This window comes from Carettochelys insculpta, chromosome 8 (assembly GCF_033958435.1).
Source record: "Carettochelys insculpta isolate YL-2023 chromosome 8, ASM3395843v1, whole genome shotgun sequence".
NCBI lineage: Eukaryota > Metazoa > Chordata > Testudines > Carettochelyidae > Carettochelys > Carettochelys insculpta.
Window position 1 is genome coordinate 40,485,934 of NC_134144.1, and position 22,162 is coordinate 40,508,095.

At 43.6% G+C, this 22,162-nt stretch overlaps 1 protein-coding gene across 1 annotated transcript in view; it reads left to right on the top strand.

Annotated features, from left to right (window-relative positions):
* The first annotated feature begins 656 nt into the window (after positions 1–656).
* SLC38A11 (solute carrier family 38 member 11) overlaps positions 657–22,162 on the top strand; it is a 39,302-nt gene continuing 17,796 nt past the window's right edge. The window contains exons 1-4 of the mRNA XM_075001740.1: positions 657–781; positions 3,318–3,383; positions 8,413–8,519; positions 9,173–9,252. Of these exons, the coding sequence (XP_074857841.1) occupies positions 3,320–3,383; positions 8,413–8,519; positions 9,173–9,252 (251 nt within the window). The 5' untranslated portion in view covers positions 657–781; positions 3,318–3,319. The remainder of the gene's footprint in view (positions 782–3,317; positions 3,384–8,412; positions 8,520–9,172; positions 9,253–22,162) is intronic.

The following is a 22,162-nucleotide window of genomic DNA, read 5'->3' on the forward strand; positions in this document are numbered from 1 at the left end:
TTTTGTTCGGCCTTTTAGTTTTGTTTTGTCAATCACTGTATCCATTATAAAATGAGAGCAGTCTCTTTTTAAAAAAATGCAGTGGGGAACTTGAAGGGACCTGTAAGCAATACATGCTGCAGTGTTAGGAAATGGGCAGCTGTGGAGCTGCTACCCATAACATTGTGCTGCTGGATAGTGTTTTGATCTTGGGCCCTTTGGTTCTAAAAGAGTGAGTCTATATTGCCTGAGCTGAAAGACCCTGCTCATCAAATTCTCTATGTGATGTAACCACCAATAGATGGGGAGAAAGCACCATCTTGAGTCAGATTGGAAACCCTGAGATCCATGGGGTCCCAGACACACAATTTGTGTGGTATTTTCAGGGATCTCTGACAGTTGGGATGCCACAACCATAGTTATACAAAGCCCTCTCTTTCCAGAGAATATCATCTGGGAATATGCATGCACTGAACCATAGTGCTTCTTTTTCCCTTCCTACAGGCTATTTCTGAATGAAGGACTGAGTAGACCCTGCCCACTATGTTCTCTGTTCACTGTAGTGGCTTCAGTTAATGATTCCTTTCTTTGTTTTTGTTAATATTTTGTTCAGACCAGACATAGAAAAATGACTATCTCAGATATTCCTTTTACATTATTTTAACAGATTATTCCATCATATTACTGATTAAAGGAGGAAACCTTGCTGGTACGAACACCTATCAGGCGCTGGTCAATAAATCATATGGTTTTATAGGATACCTAATTCTCTCAACACTACAGTTTTTATATCCATTTACTGGTAAGATCACTATAAAGTCATTTACTGTAAACTTATAATTAACTATCCCTTTTGCGTTACCAGAGAGAAACACTGTTGAAGTTAAAAATAGTTAGGAATGGACTCATGAAAACAGTTTAAGTTTGCATTTCATAGTTTTGGCAAGGAAAATGAAAATGAACAGTGAAAATACTGCTTATCCTTAGGCAATTTTATGATTCTCACCAAAAACTCCTTTTAATAAATAATAGAACAACAAAAAGATTTTGTAATATCTGCTTACTTGAAATAAGAAAATATGCTAATGTGCATTTAATCAAATTATCATAAATATTCTGAAAAGTGAAATTCTGGCTTTATTGATATTGAACTTCCATTGACTTCAGTTGGGCCAGGATTTTTCTGGTTGTATTTGTATTTTGTACTTTCAAGGGTCAGTTGTAAGTCTGAATATGCTGTAAGGAACAGAAATGTGAGACTACTGCTTCCATGGTTCCTTATCAGGTTTTTTTTTTAAATGTAAAAATCTGTTTTTTTTTGACCATGGCCAAGATTTTCCAAAGTCAGTAGTAATTTCAGTTGTTTCAGTTTTTGAGTGGTTGACATAAAATACATTAAAGGGGCCTAAAATCCGTGTAGTGAATGATAAGTCTTTTCTGGAAATCAAACCCCTTTAAGGTGTCAAATTGGGCATTCAAAACCAGAGGTATCCGGAATCATTAATTAGTTGGAAAAACATTGGCCCAGAATCTTTCTGTATGAAAAATATTATCTGCTTTATCAGAGAAACTAGAAAAGGGTGAAGACCATTGTCCTAACCTGCAAAGACTCAGGCTGTCTACACTAGTATTCCTCTTTCAAAAGAGGAATGCAAGTGAGAGAAATAAAAAATGGAAATACAGCACAGATTTATGTATCTGGCACCTCATTTGCATATTCTTCTTTTGAAACAAGAAAAGCAGGTTTTTTTTTTTTTTAGGAAGAAGGGTCTTTTCAAAGATGGGGATTACTTTCGAATGAGCTGCGTCTACACTACTTTTCTTCTTTCAAAAGAAACTCTTTCGAAAGAATATGCAAATGAGGTGCCAGGTATGTAGAACTGTGCCTCATTTGCATTTTCGATCTCCTTCATTTGCGTGCCTCTTTTGAAAGAGGAATGCTAATATAGACGTAACCTCAGTAACTTAAGCATATCTATCTTGAGCCATTCCATTGAGTCTTAACCGAGCTATTACAGTTGTAAAGTTTATTCATGTGTTTGCACGATTTGTGCATGCATAAATGAATTAATGAATGAATACAGGGTAATAAAGAGCACATGCGTATTAGGATGTAAAATCATAGTTAAACATTAGGTAAGCTGGGCTGGAGTACTGAAGTGCCACCACCTGCAGTATGCCGGGGTGCCAGGCTGCTTTGGCCCACCTTTAGGTTCCCTGCCCCTCCGCACACCACAGGCAGGGATGCTCCAACTAGGCTGGAGAATCCCCAGTCCATGGTAGTCCCAGTTGCAAACTTCATCCCCCTTCGACTGTTGGAATATCGGCTGCGGTTTCTCATCCCTCCCTGCCAACTCCTCCACTCTGCTCCAGCCCCTACTGTTTAACCTATAACATCCCTAGTGCCTGTATTTTCAATATGAGCCATATTTTTCTCATTCAGAAATGCATGTGTGTGAATTGGGCTCTGATCCTTACTCAGGTTCCTAATAAAGTCAATAGAAATCTAAGTGAGGACCTCCTGTATTTTACCTTCCTCTTTGCATTATCCCGCATAGAGTTCAGTAACTCTTCACTAGCTCTATGGAACCTTTAATTTCCTGTATAGTGCTCTCAATCTGGACACACATCACCACATAATATATAGCAGGTGCCATTTAAAATGAACATCTCTGTTGATCTACTTAAAATAATCTTGATATCTTCCTGTCTTTAAATCTGAGACACCATGGAACTGGATCACTGCAGAAGGTCAAATGTTCAGTTTTACTGGCATCTCCTGTGTTTTGTAAAATTAACTACTGCTCTTGAATAATTATGCACAATAACTGATTTTGCAAGGTACAGTATATGGTGATGCAGCCCCATTCATTTGACATTCCGTGGGATTGTCTATAAAGATAAAACAAGAACTGTTGGATGCACATATTTTGGTTTTAGTAATAGAAACTAGAAGTTGAAAGTGGTCTGTGAGTGAATCACTGCTGAAAGCAGAGGCAATTGAGTCTTTTTTTCTGTTTGATGTAAGTGTGCTTGTGCACAGCATTCAACTGTCTTGCTCATCTGACTGGATCTCTTTGAAGTTCTCATGTTTGTCACTTGATGCTCCCAGTTTTGCTTTTATAACTCTTGGGTCAACTTTTAAAACAAATGTGAAAGGAGATCTGGGAAGAGTAGGTGAGTATAGCAGAGAGATCCCAAAACCTGCCAAACAAGCAGGAGCCAGGATGGAGTGCAAGGTTTTCAGCTGTGTGCAATCTAAAAGTCTGTAGTACATGTTTGGATCTTTGTGTCATATCTGATGTATTAACAAAGCAATCTTTCTGTTTTTTTAAAAGCCATGATTAGTTACAATATAATAACAGGAGACACTTTGACTAAAGTTTTTCAAACAATTCCTGGAGGTAAGTATTTATGTAACGTTGGGGGGAAGAGCAATTAACTATGTAGAGTGTTAGTGGCCTGGATTTCCTCCAAGAATCAACTATTGTACAATCTCCTAATAGTCTAAAATAACCTTATTTATATATTTTTATGTTGAAATGTGCTTCTTCTGTGCTCTGCAGGCCCAGTCGTGGCAGTATACTTTTGTGCCGGGTCATATGATTGCAGGGTCATGGTTTCAGCCTGTGCAGTGCATATCCAACATTCTAGTGCTTAATGGTATCAGCTATGATAATTAAACAGCACTCTTGTTAATCAGTTGATTAATGTTAGATTGTACCAACTTATTTCTTTAATGTCTGTCTACTTAAACAGTAATATTTCTGCAGTGCTGAACACGTATTACAGATGTAATAAGATATTCTCTAATATGATAAATCCAAAGTATTATGGTCCTTTTTAAAAAAGTCTTTTAACTAAAATATCCTCTGATGCAAACGGGACAAAATCAGACTTCTCAACATGTGTATTGAAATTATATTAACCTACTCAGCTAAGCAAACTACTTGTAATAAAACCAGGGGCTCGCTTTGAGCTACACATCAGATTCTGTACCTGCCATGTGCAAGTGCAGAATGCATGAGCCAAGATACACTCTTGAGCTCTTAATATTTTTTATTGTAGGCTATAATATGCACACATAGGATGGGATTTTGGCCTAACTGAGTCCCATTGAAGTCAATGGTAAAACTCTGCTGATTTCAGTGGGAAGTAGTTAAGCCAACACTAAGCCCTTTCAAAAATCCCGTCCATGATAGATGTTTGTAATATATTTCTAAACATGTAGGATCAGATTTTCATAGTTAGGTGCACACGGTACTATACATATGTACACGTGCTCAGTTTATTCTCCCAAAATCCCTGTGTGCACCCCTCAGGCAGGTGTACCTGCTCTCAATCCAGGTAAAGCCTAACCTAGAACTCAGTTTGGTGTAGGGCAGGCGTGTCCAACCTGCGGCCCGCGGGCTGCATGCAGCCCTGGACAGCTAGTAATGCGGCCCCACAAGATCTTAAACTTGTAACATTAATTATGTGATTTATATACATTAACTATATCATATATTTTATATGCGGCCCAAGACAATTCCTCTTCATTCAATGCGGCCCAGACAAGCCAAAAGGTTGGACACCCATGGTGTAGGGTCTAAGATACATTGTTACTAGAGTTTCAAACATAACTTCTTCAAGTACTTGTTCATGTTCATTCCATGTAGATGTGCGTGCACAGCATGCGTGCATCAGAAGTTTTTCCCTTAGCAGTACCCACACAACCAGCAGGAGAGCGTCCTCAAGTGGCACTGGTATATCAGCTTATATATACCCCCACTAGCTCGCCACCCCCTCAGTTCCTTCTTATCACCTCGATGGTCGTTGGAGTGTGCACTTGCTAGCAAGTGCCCTTTAGCAGTTACTGGTTATGCCAGGTTCAGCTGTTATCTTAAGTAGCTGTTGAGTACCTGTTAAGTTTTGTTAGTTCAGCTGATGACCCAGTGTGGTCCTTGAGCTGCATGCTCAGCATGTGGGGTGGGGCATACCTGGCCCACAGAGCTTCAAACCCTGTAGGAGCTGTCAGAAGCCTGTGCTCTGTGGTGACCTGCAAGCCTCTTGCCTTAAGTGCTCGTTATTTTCTGAGCAGATGGAGCAGCGCCTGCATGGTCACCCTTAAGTCTCTTGATATTCGTAACCCCTGGCTATCCAGCAGCACACCTTCTCTGGCAGAAATGCCCCCAAATCTTCCCACCAGGGACTGCATCCTGACTCCATCACTGCAATAAACACAGTAGTGGCAGGAATTGCAGACGTCACCACCAGCCGACCCAGGACCGGGGTGAGGTCTGTCCAGCAAATCTTCAGGGGACCTGTCAGGCATTTTGAGCGTGCACTTGAGGACAGCCTACCAGCCTCACCCCTTCTTTTCTAGGGCTTCCTGTTCCCTTTCCATTGGGCCTGGGAGTCTATCACTTCGGATTGCTGGGTCTTGGAAACATTGGGAAACGGGGCATCCTGTCCCCATCCATTCCTTCCCCACTTCCCATCCTCCTACCCCTTCCCTCTTCAGGGACCCTTCTCATAAGAGTCTCCTGCAAGAGGAGGTGCATCAGCCCCTCACCTTGGGAGCCTTAAAGATGTCCCTCCTGGGGGTGGTGGTTACAGATTTTTATTCCTGTTATTTCCTGGTTCCCAAGGCAAAGGGTGGGTTCCAACCCATCCTCCACCTCTGGAGCCTCAACATCTTTATAGTCAGGAGGAAGTTCAAGATGGTGACCCTGACCTTCATCATCCCTTCTCTGGCTCCCAGAGACTGGTATGCTGCCCTCAATCTGAAAGGCACATACTTTCATATATCTATTATGCCCCACCATTGGCAATTCCTCTGCTTTACAGGGGTCAGGGACCACTGCCAGTTCACAGCTCTCCTCCTTGGTCTCTCAACAGCCCCATGGGTCTTTACAAAGTGCATGGCAGTCCTTGCCACCAAACAAGATGGTCCAGGTGTTCCCATACCTGAACAATTGGCTGCTGAAGGGCTGTTTTGCCAACCAAGTGAAGGTGCACATCATGTTGGTCCAGGGCCTCTTCCAGGATCTGAGCTGCTGCTCAACATGCCCAAATCATGGCTCAACCTTGGACTCATTGATGGCCAATGTCTTCCTCCCCAGATCCCACTTCTGGGTAATCAGGTCCACAGGCCTGGGCATGCAGGCATTCCTGCTAACAACATCAAGGGCCTGCATGCACCTTCTGGGCCTAATGACAGGGTGGACTTACTTCATACAGCATGCCATTTTCTGCATGCTCCCATTGCAGATGTGGCTGGCATGGACCTACAAACTGTCCTTCCATGTATGGGACAGAGTGGTGACAGTTTCCTTCACCACCATTCTCCATTCCCTGCACTGGTGGGCCCAGGTAAAAGAGGGTACACAGGGGTCCCATTTTCTAGGCTTGGGAGTTGGGATCGCAGTTGGGAGTCCCATCACCGGGACATGCAGACACAAGGTATGTGGTCAAGGGGCAGTCTCACCCTGCACATCAATGTCCGGTAGCTGAGAGTGGTCCGCCTCGCCTGTGTGTCCTTGCTTCCCCAGTGCAGGGGCAGGTCAGTTGGTGGTCTCGTATATCAACAGGCGGGGCGGGGCCTGCTCACATCACCTGTGTTGAAGAGATCCCACAAGTAGAGGGCCTCCCATCAGGGCAGGTAATTCAACTGGTTGCCTCCTATCTCCCAGGTGACCAGAACATTTTGGCCAACTGCTTAAGCAGATCTTTCCTGGGACATGAGTGAACCCTCAGGGGAGATGTGGCTCTGGAGATGTTCCACAAGTGGGGTTTCCCCTTCTGGACCTGTTCACCACACGCCAGAACAGGAAGTGTGCGAAGTTCTGCTCCCTCGTGGGTTTAGGCAGGAGCTTTCTGAGGGAGTGCACTCTTAAGTCTCTGGCCAGAGTGTCTGTTGTACATGTTCCATCTGTTCCTGCTGTTACACAGAGTGCTCCTGCAGGTGCAGCTTCCCCGATACTCATTGTGCCTGCATGGCCCAGACAGCACTGGTTTTCCACTCTCCCGAATCTGTCATGCAACACACCATTCGTGCTCCCATTAGTCACCAACCTGATCACACAGGACTCCAGCAGGCTCTGCCATGTGGACCCACGGTCCCTGCACCTGACAGCAGTGAAGCTCCAGTGCTCAGCCTGGGTGCAGGAGGGTACTGCTGGGAAGCAAAAAACCTTCTTTTAGGGCAACTTCTCTGGCCAAGTGAACGTGATTTTACACCTGCTCTACCCAGAAAGGGGTGTTCCCTGTGGATGTCCTGATTTCTCTGGTCCAGCATTACCTCCTAGACCTTAAACCTTAGGGATTATCCTCTTCCTCGATTAAAGTCCAACGAACAGCTATCTCTGCTTTCCAGCTGTGGGTAAGACCCTGTTTGGGGACCCAGTGGTGAACAGGTTCTTGAAGAGCCTGGACAGGCTTTATCCACATGTCTAACAGCCCATTCTCCAGTGGGATCTTAATTTGGTCCCGTCTAAGCCCCTGGTGAGGTGTTCATTGCTACATCTGTCTTATAAGGTATCCCTACTGGTTTCCACCACATTGGCCAGGCAGGTAGCTGAGCTATGGGCTCTGACTATGGCTACCCCATACAGTTTTCTTTAAAGATAAGGTCAGGTTTACACCCCAACCCTGCCTTTTTGCCTAAGATGATGTTGAATTTTCATGTGTCTCAGGACATTTTCCTGCCAGTCTTTCACCCTGAGCCCCATGCATCAGGAAAAGAACAGGGACTACGCACCTTAGATGCTAGAAGGGCCTAAGTGTTTTATTTAGAAAAAATGAAGCCCTTTCATAAGTTGCCCCAGCTCTTTGTAGCCATTGCCAGATGGCTGAAGGGTCAACTGGTTTCTTCCCAGATAATCTCATCTTGGATAATGGCTTGCGTAAAGACTGGCAGGGGTCCCAGCTCCTCCCCTCATAGCCCTCTCCACCAGAGCTCAGGCCTGCTCAGTGGCCTTTGTATCTCATGTTCTGATTTTGGACATCTGTCAGGCTGCCACTTGGTCCTCTGTCGAGACCTTTGCCAACCACTATGTGTTGACACATCAGACCAGGGAGGACGCTGCTCTGGGTAGGGCTCATCTCTACTCAGTAGGTTAGAACTTTGATCCCACCGCTTGCAATGCTTTGGAGTCATTTACGTGGAATGGACATGAGGAAGCTCTCAAAGAAGAAAGAAAAATTACTTACCAGTATAACTGTTGTTCGTCGAGATGCATTGGTCATGTCTATTCTAAATATCACCTGCCTCCCCTTCATTAGAGAAGTTTAGTAACAAGGAACTGAAAGAGGTACTGCTAAGGGAAAAATTTCCAGTGATGAGCAACACATCTCAAGAAACAATTTTTAGAATGGTAAGTAACCATTCTTTTTCTATTCCTCATATCCATTTCTTAGAGAAATCTAAATTATTTTTGTTTTATATTTTAGTTGGTCCAGATCACTTACTTTCTAATCGTCAAGTCATTATTCTGAGTACTACTGTCATCTTTACCCTGCCTATGTCTCTGTATCGTGATATAGCAAAACTGGCAAAGGTAAATCATAATGCCAATGAGTTTCTTCATAACTTTCATGTCGTTGTACTTGCTTACATCTGGGTAGAATCTGTCTTATGTCTTGTAATTTCAGATCACATCATGTTATACAGCCACCCAAATAGAAGAAAGCAGTGCTGTTTATTGCAGGGACTAGACAAATTTAATTTGTCAAAGAGAATGGCAGAGAGCCATATATGCTGCTTCACAAACATTGACCTGTCCCCCAAAAGATAAAATAAAAATCCAATACCTACAATAATTGCATTTTCCATTTAATCATAAAATAAACTTTATTGATAGGGACAGTAAGTGGTGGCTGTGATTTTTCAGAGCTCGTGAGCACCCATAATTCTAAATAAAGTCAGGGGAACCAACGATACCCAACATTTCTGCAAACAAGACTTTAAAAAGCAGTGTATTAAAAGCTGAATTGATCATAAAGCTAATAAAAGACAACTGAAGCAAATAAAAGACAAGGAAATCTTGGAATGCTTCTTTAAAAACACCTGTTTCTATGAAAAGGGGGTAACTTGAAAAATGTAACTGCTATTCATTCTATCTTTTTGAAGAAGGAAGTTTTCAAATACATTCTAAAACTACTGTAGTGCTGACTGGCAGAATTGATAAAATGTTTGCGTTGTAATTTGCAGGTATCTTTTATTTCTCTTATTTTAACAACTGTAATCCTGGTTATTGTGATGATAAGAGCAGCTACCCTGGGTCCACTAGTGTAAGTATTTCTTTCATCATTTCTGATTAGTACAGAGTGAATTTTACAAATCAAATGTGCTTTATTTATTGTGGTTATATTGCATTCATATGTGTGGAACTAGAATACCAGGTCTTGTTTCTTTTAAGGATTGGAAGTAATATACTTTTTATTAATAGCAAAATGAAAATTTATTTTAAACCTGCCATTCATTTCTGATGAGATTAGAATTAATGATGTCGGGAAAAGAAGGGATGTAGCTATATATGCGTTTTAAATTTTTCTGTAGTTCACTCAGACTGTGTCTGCATGACAGCCTAACCTCAAAATAAACTATGTACTTTGAGCAATTCAAATTGCATAGCTTATCTCAAGTCAGTTTTGAAATAGGCTATTTCATCATTTGGCACTGTCTAAATGGTGCCACATGCCGAAATAAAGTGCTGTTTTGAGGCAAGGACGAGTACAGGGATGCCTGAATAGTGTGCACGTTATCTCGAAAACTGTTTTGAGACAACAGGTGAGTTTCTTAGATGCAGGCAGCTATTTTGGGATACCACCATTTCCTGAAATAGCACCCACCGTGTAGACATAGCCTCTGAAATCTCATCCCTAATTCGCCTACATCCCCTGGGATTAGAACATTTACATATGACATGCAAGATCACCCACTATTGCAGCAGGTTCCATAGACATAATGATTGTCTCTGATCCAAGAAGGGATGTTCTTTTCCTTGCATTGCTTGAGCAAGGACTATTTACAGTTGTAGTTGTGTGCTTGGAAGAAAACAGGGACTGCTTCCATTTAGTAATTTTGCTTCCATTGCATATCATGTATATAAATAATCACTGTAGTCAGAAGCTAATAATGTAGCTGTTAAGAACATCCAGTGTGAAGCCTACCGTTTTTGCCCTCATTCAGTTGAGTGTGTTGGGGTTTTGTTTTTTTTTTTAAATCCCTGTCATTTCACTTCCACCTGCTTTACCTAGTTGATTTTAACACACTCAAAATCAATAGTGGATTAGGATTATCTCATCTTCAGAATGTAATGGTCTTCAAATACACTATTATTACTTAAAGCTATTTCATATATTAAGCATGAAATTATGAATATACATTGATAGAAAAGGGATAGTAAATAAAGCTATTTATAAAGACTTAGCATTTTAGCTTTTGGTGCTGATTTTTAAAGAATAGAATTATGTCACTGCCTGTGTAATAAAAAAAATCACCACAAAAATTTTGAGACTGTTCTCTGTAGATTGCATATAACTATATCTGAGAGACAATTATGCATCTGGCAGATGGTCACAGTGATGAAGATGTTCAAGAAAACAGCATGCAAGTAGGAATGTGAGGCTCTCTTGCTACTTAATAATCATATAATAGCCAAAGAACTTTTATGGTGAAATCCAAGAGTAAAACCAAAGTGTTATAGAGATCTCTACTACATTGAATCTGACAAAGCGGGTCTTTTCCCATGCAAGTTTATGCTCCAAAATATCTGTTAGTCTATAAGATGACACAGGACTTCTTGTTGTTTTAGCAGATAGAGACTAACATGGCTACCCCCTCCCCCCCGATAAATTAAATTTTAATATTGATTTTCCTTAATGGTCATAAAGACTTCTCTTAATTAGAAATTAAAGGCTAACCTGAGCATTAACAATTTGCCTTTTGCAATGTTGACAAAATTAAAATCAGTAGCTACAGTTTTTGAAATAGTCTTACGCTTTGGATTAAGCTAACATTCCACACTCTATTTCATTGTGCAGTTTTGCCACAGAACTGAAATTAAATACATTTTAAAATCAAACCTGAATTAAATCTGCTGTCTGGTGCTCCATAAGTAGAATCATCTTGCTAATTGCCAGCCTGTTCCTTAATCTAGCAGTTTTATCACCAATCTTTCATTCAGGAAGATGGAAGTCTTTTTGCTGATACAAAACATGAGGTCACCTGGTTCAAAAATACGAGTCCTGTTCCTCTTTTGTAAATGCTTTTTCACTTCAGTGGGCTCTTTATACCTTCTGTATGTGGCTGGGCTGAGATCAAAGATAACCTTGCTCTCTCCACTGTCTCTTATTTGACAGTATACTGCACTAAAGACAGAATGATTCCCCACTCCCTTCCTTCCCACTTCAAACACACAATGGAGGCTTTAGCATTTTAATAACAAAAAGATCCCAATCATATTGTGACTAAACAATGCTGTGTGGGTCTTACTCAGGAACTTTATGTGATGCACCTTCCACATTTACAGTCTTGTTTTATTCTTGGACTACATACAAGGGGGGAATTCCCAGCATTCTTTACATTAGGTAGCACCTTTACTAAGATATGTATTCTTTGGTTTCCTAGTGCCTGAATACAGTTTAACTTTCTTCAACTGGGGAACATGTATCTCGGGTATCTCACTAAAATAAGCAATTAGTACTACTTGCCAGTCCTGTCTTGCTGTTGGTTTCATTTCATTTGTCACCTGTTAATTGTAGGTTGGGCTAGTAACCTGCCTAAGATCCCTTTCCATTTAATCCTCTCCTACTTCCTGCTGCAGGTATCAAAGCTAAATAGTGCCATACATTTTTTCTTTCTGCTCTTCTTACAACTTGTACTCTTCCTTGATGTTCTATCATCCTTGATGTTCCAACTTCCTGCCCTGTATGTCAACCAGTCTTTTTCCTTGTGATTGTTGTTAGTTTTAGTGTTTCTGTAAGTTAGTTTCCATGGTCTTTCTCTTTAACTTCCATCTAAACTCCTCGTATTTTTCAGAGAAGAAACTATTTAACATATTGGGTACCAGACTTCATGTTTTTAAAACTAAAAGAATTATTTATGAAAGTATTGTAAAAGCAGCTATCATTGTGTATATAGACTTCTTGGTGCTCTTTGAAACTCTTCCCTCTCATAATTTGTCCTTACTTTTAATTCCGTGAAGGTTTCAAAAGCATGTATGGTTGTCTTTCCCCCATTGATGTACAGGAAATAAATGTCAGTTGTACAACTGGAACTACAGAGCTCCTACCTTTCAATCCACCAATGCACTAGATATCACAAGTAGTGTTTGCTTATGCAGCTCATTGTGGTTTTGAACTGCTGCTTAATTTCTGCTTTTTAAACTCCAGTTCAGGAATAAATTAAAGAATGTGTCTAATAAGGGACTGATATCATAATGCTTGTAATGAAAACAGAAAAATCAACTTAATTCCAGAGTGATCTGTTCTTTACATTCCTAATTTAGATGTTAAGGAAAGCATTGAGATATAATACATACATTTTTGCATATAATATAACCATATATTGATAATATACGGACATTGAGTGGTACAAACTGTGTTTTTTAAGTTTGGTTACTTACTTTAAAATTCAGGGATGGGAGGCACTTTCTGAGTACAGTTAACTTGAAGAATTTTACTTTTCTGGAGTTATTTCAAATAGCACTTTCAATCTCAGTTCGGTGTCATATACCCAAACAGATGGTTGTGTTTCAGTAAGAGCAATTAGTGTTTTATGGCATTAATGCACAGTCCAGCCATTAAGAGCCGGTATTCAGGCTCTCATGGGTGATGGAACTAGGAGTACTGGGGACTACAGCAGCACTCCTGGTTTGAAGTGGTTTCTGTCATTTAAATGGTTTACAGTTTGGTTCAATGGCTCTGTCTCCCTCTTCCCCATACAAATTGTTCCAGCCCCCATGCAGGCTTTTGAGTATTGTTATTTTTGAAAGATTGTTGCTATAGACATCTGTATTGACAACTCCATAACTGAAATTCAGAATCCTACTATCATTTCATTTTAACTCATGTTACAGGAGTTTTTAACATAGCTATAAAAAGTCCATTTATTTTATTAAAAAAGTGCAAAGAAATGTGTGTGGTGATGGAGGAACTTTACAAACACTTTTAAATCAAATTGAGTTTTACAATAATTTTAAAATGCCAGTGGTATTAAAACCACTATGTTCTTTTTCTGATTGCATTTTAAGTGACTCACAGGGCGCATCTACACCAGGAACTAACTTCACAGTTAGGCACTACTTCGAAGTAGTCAGAAGAGAGTCTACACGCATTCTTCTTTACTTTGAAGTTAACGTTGAAGTAGGGAGCCCAGCTTCGAAGTCCTTACTCCATTCCTGGGAATTGAGTAGTGCCCTGCTTCGAAGTTTAACTTCAAAATAGGGTGCGTGTAGACACTCTGCTTCAAAGTTGTACTTGGAAGTAAGCAACTTCAAAGTTATTTTTGTAGTGTAGACAAAGGTGCAAGATATTATATAAATATAACCTGATTCACAGTTCAGGGCAACTATTCCATATTTCCCCTCAGGCTTATTTCCAGCAAGGGCATCCTCCTGGCTTCCCGCTCCCTTGCTGGTGACTGTCTTGGGTGAGGACCCCCTCTACTCTCCCTTCTGACAGGGGTATTCCCAGGCTGCACAGTTCCCTGTCTTTACTATGTTATTCCCAGCACAGAGACATTGCCAAAAGACATCTGCTTACTTTCTCTTCAGTTAAGAGGTGAATTGGCACAGTTGTAAGTACAACACAATACTTCTGGTATAAGTCTATTTTATTCTTAAGGTAAAAAGTATTACAGAAAAAAATGTATTAAAAACAATAAAAGAACCTGCAAACATGCTGGTAAGCTTACCACAGTTAAACTTAAACCTACCATCGATTCTGGCAGGCACAGTCCTTCAAACCCTCACTCAAGGCTTTTTCTTTATTATTACCAATTGGTCACTGTTTTAGCCCAGAACTAGTACCCAATCTCTCCAGCCTTCAGGAAGAAGACCTTGACCTAGTTTAAAACCAGGATATTTATCAAATACCCATTGCTTTCTCTGTTGGTCCATGGAGGGTCTAAATCCTGTGGATTTATCCAGGAGGGTGGTTTCTCTACAGATCTGCAATCTGAGCAAATTTCCCTACTCACCTACTGCAATTCTCCTATTTACTGTTCCCAAGGATGTACATACAACTCCACAACCAAAAAATGCAGTTGTATTTTAATACACTAGATCCCAAATATATTAATCTAATTCAATAAAAAAATTGTCAGTGAAGTGTTCAGGATATTGCAGGAAATTGTCAGTCTTTTGCAATCCGCACATAATATAATTTAAAAGGTTTTAGGATTATAATTCTTGGCTAGAGAGAAATTTCACAAATTCTCTTAGTACTCATTCCTATCACAGGATGACATGAATCAGCTTTTCCACGTCTGTGTATTGGGGGAAAAAAATCTGACTTCTATTGGCAATAAAACTAAATTGCTATACTGCTACTGTGTTTTAATTTTAAATAATGTTAATCCATTTCTATTTTGTAAAATTTATGTGTTTAAACTAATTTAATAAATGTACCAAATTTAGGCTATGTCTACACGTGCAGCCAACATCGAAATAGCTTATTTCGATGTTGCGACATCGAAATAGTCTATTTCGATGAATAACGTCTACACGTCCTCCAGGGCCGGCAACGTCGATGTTCAACTTCGACGTTGCTCAGCCCAACATCGAAATAGGCGCAGCGAGGGAACGTCTACACGTCAAAGGTAGCACACATCGAAATAGGGATGCCAGGCACAGCTGCAGACAGGGTCACAGGGCGGACTCAACAGCCAGCCGCTCCCTTAAAGGGCCCCTCCCAGACACAGTTGCACTAAACAACACAAGATACACAGAGCTGACAACTGGTTGCAGACCCTGTGCCTGCAGCATAGATCCCCAGCTGCCACAGAAGCAGCCAGAAGCCCTGGGCTAAGGGCTGCTGCCCACGGTGACCATAGAGCCCCGCAGGGGCTGGAGAGAGAGCATCTCTCAACCCCCCAGCTGATGGCCGCCATGGAGGACCCGGCAATTTCGACGTTGCGGGACGCGGATCGTCTACACGGTCCCTACTTCGACGTTGAACGTCAAAGTAGGGCGCTATTCCTATCTCCTCATGAGGTTAGCGACTTCGACGTCTCGCCGCCTAACGTCGAAGTTAACTTCGAAATAGTGCCCGACGTGTGTAGACGCGACGGGCGCTATTTCGAAGTTGGTGCCGCTACTTCAAAGTAGCGTGCACGTGTAGACGCAGCTTTAGTGAACTGACCAGCCATAAATAACTGTGTAATCACTGGTGTCTCTGATTTGAAAGTATCAGAGCGGTGTAGCCGTGTTAGTCTCTACCTTCAAGAGCAACAAGAAGTCTTGTGGCACCTTATGGACTAACAGTATTTTGGAGCATAAGCTTTCATGGGCAAAGACCCACTTCATCAGATGCAAATCAGATGATTTGAAAGTGTTAGTGTTAAACCAAGGATGAAACTGATTCAATGTTTTTAAAAAGTAAAGGTTTTTTTGTATTTGTACAACTTGTCTCTCTTAGCTTAGCATATACCTACCTATATACCAATAAAGAAAGTAAAGCCAAGAAAAACCTCATTTACTTTTCTCCCCACTTTTTAAGACATGCATTTAGATAGAATGTAGGCATTCATTTTTCAATAGCTTGGCTTTGGTTGATATATCTTAGTTTCAGTTATAGTGGCTGTTTTTAAATGGTTAATCAATTTTGTGATTTTTTTTTTCCCCTGAATGTGTATCTGTAAACGACCCTGGCCCGTGGCAGCACCCCCACTGGGCGGCGTGGGCCGGCACAGCTCGCCCTCCAGGTAACTGGCTGGCCTAGAGCTTTGTCCCCTTTAAGGGCCAGCTGGCCGCCACCAGGCAGCTGGAGAGCCCCGCCTGCAGCCTCGGGTGGGGCAGTAGTCACACAGGCTGTTTGGAAGCTCAGCCCTTGGCTCAGGCCAGGACAGCGGTCCAACAGACAGTTGGGCCCCAGCCCTCCACTTGGGGCGGGGCAGCAGTTCCACCGACAGTTTGGGCACCCAGCCCTTGCCTTGGGTACCCTGCCTTACCGGGGCTGCAGGTAAGTGCGCAGTTCGGGGGCCCAGCCCTCAGTTCAGGGCGGGGCAGCAGTCGAGCAGCAGCTTGGCAGCCCAGCCCTGTTTGGGGTGGGGCAGCAGTCAGACACACAGTTTGGGAAGCCCAGCCCTTAGTTCAGGGCGGAGCAGCAATCACAATGCTTTCCCCTAACCAGGATGGCTTTAGACAGGTGGGGGGTTACCCTGCCGGGGAGGGGGGTCGCAGGCCCTCCCACTCCATTGTGACCTGGCCTCGGGGCCCTATGGATCACTCACACCTGAGCTTGGCATTGGGCATCCAGACTGCAACACACCGTCATTGGCTCAGGGGGAGCATTCCCCAGGCCGCTTCCTACCTCTACCTCCAGAGATGCAGTGTCCCAGTCGGCCTGGTCTGCCGGTCCCAGCTGGTAGGTCTCATCTGGGTATCCTGCCCTCGGTGGCTCCAGCCAGTCGGACATCTCGATGTCGTTGAGGTAGTCTGGCAGTGGCAGGACTGTGGGCTCTAGGCGGTCAGAGGTCTCCGCACTGCGGGCGTCCCACAGAATTCTGGGATCTTGTGCTTCTGGGGGCCCTGGGTAGCTAGCCCCAGGCAGTCTCTCTGGTCCTGGCCGTGCCTCAGGGGAGGGGGCCCTCCACTGGCGTGAGGACCCCAGTAGGTCCAGGAAGTCCGGGTAGTAGCCCGAGGGCATCCTTATCTGTGGCTGCCCAGGCTGGTCTGGGCAGCTGGGGGGTAACTCTTGCCGACAGGCTGGGCGGCAGCGGGTTCCCCTGCCCCTGGTGCCCAGGAGCGTGGTCAGCGGCCTCCTTCCTACATGGTGGCCCAGACTTTAATGGGCCTCGAGCCCTGCCCCGGCCCTTCTGGCTCCAGGTGCCGCCCTCTGAGGGGTGGGGCACCAGTGTTCAGGCTCAGGGCCCGCCCAGCAGGGCCTCTGAGCAGCCTCCTCCACCTCTGAGTCTGGGGGAGGCCACAGCTACGGTATCTGATGTCAAGGAATAGAGCAACCATGTTCTGAGTAATCTTCCTCTTACCTTACCTCTCTTATACCTCATCCAGGCCTGGAATATTGCAGTTAAGGTCCTGAGCTTTTCTCCAGTTCAGAGAGGAGCAATCAGGATAAATGAGTGTAGTACAAGTTGCACTTCCCTTGTCCAGCACCCTCAGGACCTGATTGGTATCAAACAAGGGAATTTGCTGAACGAAAGGAGGTGCCCTGGTCCAGCCACCCAGTCTGGTGCTGGCTCAGGGTAGGATATACATGAGTCAAAAGTATTAAAAAGACCCTTTCTTTATCCAACGTTAAACAGTTTTTAATAAGATTGGGTGTTGGTATACAGCAGGGGTGTGGAGCCAATGGCCCATGATCCACATCCAGACCATGGCTTGCCTGGATCTGGATCCCCAGGTTTGGGGCTTCCCTCCCTAGTATCCAGTCTTTGACAGGGTGGGGAGCTCCAAGCCTCAGAGGCCAGATCAGGTAAGGCAGGCCCAGATCCAGCCACAGACTCTGCTGAAGAGCGCCACTGCTGTTCCCCCAGCTGGGAAAAGGGAGGGGGTGTGACAGCACTGCCATGAATATTTGTCCCACTGTTCTGATTGGCCAATCAAAGCAGTGGAGGGAAGTGCCTGGGAGCAGTGGGGGAGCACGCAGAGCCATGTACATTTGAGGGAGCTGCCTAGGTAAGCTGGATCCTTGTCGCCCAGACCCCACACCCCTGGATCACTCCTGCTCTCCCACTTCCACCCAGACTCCCTCCTGTAGCCTCCCTCACATCCAGACTCTCCACTTCCACCCTCCTCCTGCTCCCTCCCTTCCTGACACCATACCCCAAATCTTCATTCACCCTTTCTCCCACCCACACCCTGTACCCCAGCCTGCTCCTGCACCCCCTTCCGCCCAGAACCCCCACCTGCAGCCAACTCGGGCACCCCACTCCCACCCAAATCACCCACCCCCAGCCTGCTCCTGCACCCTCCCTCCTGCCCACACCTCACACCCCAAGTCTACTTCCTGTAGCCACCTGCCACACTGAACCCTTCATTTTTGGCTCCATCCCAGTGCTTAGATAAGCCCAGAAAATGTACTAGCCCTGGCCCCCCTAGATTCTGGAGCTGGTGTGGCCCCAGACTAACTTATCAATAGGTCAGTGGCCCACAGCCTAAAAAGATTCCCCTTCCCTGATATACAGGCTACGTCTACACGTGTCCCAAACTTTGAAATGGCCACGCAAATGGCCATTTTGAAGTTTACTAATGAAGCGCTGAAATGCATATTCAGAGCTTCATTAGCATGCGGGCGGCAGCAGCGCTTCGAAATTGCCTCCGCTTGCTGCCGCGTGGCTCGTCCAGACGGGGCTCCTTTTCGAAAGGACGCCGCCTACTTCGAAGTCCCCTTATTCCCATCAGCTCAGCCGTGTCTACACGTGCACGCTACTTCGAAGTAGCGGCACTAACTTCGAAATAGTGCCCGTCACGGCTACACGTGTTGGGCGCTATTTCGACGTTAACATCGACGTTAGGTGGCGAGACGTCGAAGCTGCTAACCCCATGAGGGGATGCGAATAGCGCCCTACTTCAAAGTTGAACGTCAAAGTAGGGCACGTGTAGATGATCCGCGTCCCGCAATATCGAAATAGCGGGGTCCGCCATGGTGGCCATCAGCTGAGGGGTTGAGAGATGCTCTCTCTCTAGCCCCTGCGGGGCTCTGTGGTCACCGTGTGCAGCAGCCCTTAGCCCAGGGCTTCTGGCTGCTGCTGCTGCAGCTGGGGATCCATGCTGCATGCACAGGGTCTGCAACCAGTTGTCGGCTCTGTGGATCTTGTGTTGTTTAGTGCAACTGTGTCTGGGAGGGGCCCTTTAAGGGAGCGGCTGGCTGTTGAGTCCGCCCTGTGACCCTGTCTGCAGCTGTTCCTGGCACCCTTATTTTGATGTGTGCTACTTTGGCGTGTAGACGTTCCCTCGCAGTGCCTATTTCGATGTGGTGCTGCGCAACGTCGATGTTGAACGTCGATGTTGCCAGCCCTGGAGGACGTGTAGACGTTATTCATCGATGTCTCCACATCAAAATAGACTACTTCGAAATAGGCTTCACGTGTAGACGTAGCTCTCGTGGGAATAAGGGGACTTCGAAGTAGGCGGGGTCCTTTCGAAAAGGAGCCCCGTGGGGACGAGACACGCAGCGGCATGCGGCATCAATTTCGAAGCGCCGCTGCCGCCCGCATGCTAATGAAGCGCTGAATATGCATTTCAGCGCTTCATTAGTAAACTTCAAAATGGCCATTTGCGTGGCCATTTCAAAGTTTGGGGCACGTGTAGACACGGCCACAGAGACCAACACCACTAAAAATGCTCTTAACCCTTTATTAAAGTTACAGGAAAGAAGGAAACAGAGTTAATGCATTTGAAATGTAAAGTATTAAAGAAGGCCTTCATTTTAATAACAGTCCTATACCCTTTATCTGGAGAAAGGATTTTAGAAGGGAAAAAAACCTTAATTGGCAGTGTCTTAGATGACATAAAAGATGGTAATAAATGTCCTTTTTGGTGGAAGAACTAAGTTGAGAAAGGCTAGAGCTGCTGTAATTGCTGCTGCTGTTAAAGTCTGATTCCTTTTCCTAAAAGAAGAAAAAGACATACAGACAAGAAGGGAAAGAAAAGAATAGTAAAGATAGAAAATTCAGCTTCTCTTTCTGGTGTTGACTTTCACTTGCAATGTGGCTGCTAGAAAAAACAGACATAATTCACAGACTTAACTACTGGAAAATTTGTACCAGCACTGGCTTGTTATGAGGCATTGCTTTCAGCTGCTTTTCTGGTCACAGGTTTACAGTAGGTATTGCAGAAGACACAGTTTTGACCAGCTAAGGCAGACTTTTTTTTTATAAACAGAGGCAAAAGGGGAGAAAATGGGCGGGGGGGAAGTGAGGAAGCAAAATGATGTGGTTGGGGAGGAGCAAAAGAGAAAGACAAAGTTTCACATTCCTGATGGTGTGTGGGATTCAGATGGAGCAGGCAGGAGTAAAATGGGGGAAGATTTCCACAAAAAAAGGCTAATATGAAGGAGAATATAAAGGCTGGAACATGCTTAGCCTTTTTCTCTAAACTTGATTGCGTCTCTTCTCAATTCTTCTCAATTCTCAGCTGAAGAAATCTGAAATCCTAAAAACAACCCGTTACTGCAGTCAAAACTATACACTGTCCCTGTGAACCAAGAATTCACCTGGAACCAGTGCTAATAAAATATGTATGTAGGTCTTGACACACAACAGGATTTCAGTACATGCTGAAGTTAAGCACATGCTTAAATCACTTTCACTTCAAGTTTAAGTGCTGCCATAAGTAGGAATACTTTTCTGAATCAGAGCCAAATATGCAACTGGCTCCAATAAGCTGTATTTGTTAGATGGAAAATGAAGATTTTATTATTTGTTTGATACGAATTTAACCATTACGGAACCTAATTTATTAAACAACCCCAGCATTATTGTTTATGGAGGCTGGAATAATCAGGTCATTCCGATTACTAAAACTAGTTCTTAGAAAAGGCTAACACCTCTTTAAAAACAAGCAGCTTTGTAGCACCTTCAAGACTAACAGTTTTATTTATTAAGTAATGAGGTTTCATGGGTAAGATCCGCTTCCTCAGGTTTGGAGTAAAAATAAGAAACCAAGATTAGCAGGAAGGATGGGAGGAAGAGGAAGAAGAAGAGGGATAAATGGGGTGAGGAAGGAGTAATCACCTGTCACTAATAGGACCTGTGGCAGAAGTAAATTAAGTTAAGTGGGATGGGTACCATTCCTGCAAAATGTAAAGTGTGGAAATTGTCCTTGTAATGTGTAAAATAATTGAGATCTATGTTAAGCCCCAGGTTAAATGTGTCAAGATTGCAAATGAATTCCAATTCAGATGTCTTCCTTTGTAAAGTGCTAATATCCTTTTGTAAAGGGATGGCCATTTTACACATTAGTGGATGTGCAAGTGATATGTGCCAGCAGTACCCCTCTGCCATATACATTAGACAAATTGGACAGTCCCTGCACCAAAGGATGAATGGACATAAGTCAGACATCAGGAATCGTAATATGTGTAAACTTGTAGGGGAACAGCTGTGACTCCTGCCCCTTCCCCACCTTCTCCCCTTCTTCCTTTTCTCCCTCCACTATATAAACCCCAGGTTCTTATTTTTGCTGAAGAAGTGGGTGCTACCCATGAAGGATCATTACCTAATAAAGAAAATTGTTAGTCATTAAGATGCTATAGGGATGCTTGGTTTGGTGGAGGGTGTTTGTTTTGTGAAGCTACAGACTAACATGGCTACCCTTCTGAGATTAACACCTCTTAAGAAATGGGAAGAGGATGAATGGGGGGGCAGAAAAAACAAAAAAATAAACAAATCTGTGTTGAAAGGGTTTGTAAATTTGACAGCAATAATATCTAAAGCAATTTCTGCCAAGGAAAGTTCTGCTTGAAAGAGCTGACTTAGTAACAGAGAACGGGGAGGGGGAGAGAGACAGAGGTTGTGGTGTGATGGTTGTGACATGCTGTTTTGCAGTGAAGTGAAAGTAGAGCAGCTGAGGCAGCAGGTGGCAGCAGCTTCCCCTCAAAACAAAGTGGAAATTGAAAGAAGCCAAATTAGCAGCCTCTAGCTGTATGGCAGCGTTCTCCACTGTAATGCCATTTTGTCTGTTCTGTAGAACATATGTAAAAGAAGTGCTCAGTTGGCATACAGATTCCATCTGGTATGTGAACAGATTGTATCTTAGAAAAAGGGTGTTCTCACTTCCCCATTTCCCCGGAGTGTGCATCAACATATACGGAATGTCTAAATTTGTTTTATGGATGGAATTGGATGTATCAAACTTTAGATCTGATTTAAGAAATATTGTTGCCAACTTAGATTAAGGATCAGAAACCAAAGCTGCATTCTGCCATCATTCCCTAAGTATATTTTAAAATTGAGATTGACAGCAGTTTAGACCCATGGGCCGTGTCTACACGTGCCCCAAACTTCAAAATGGCC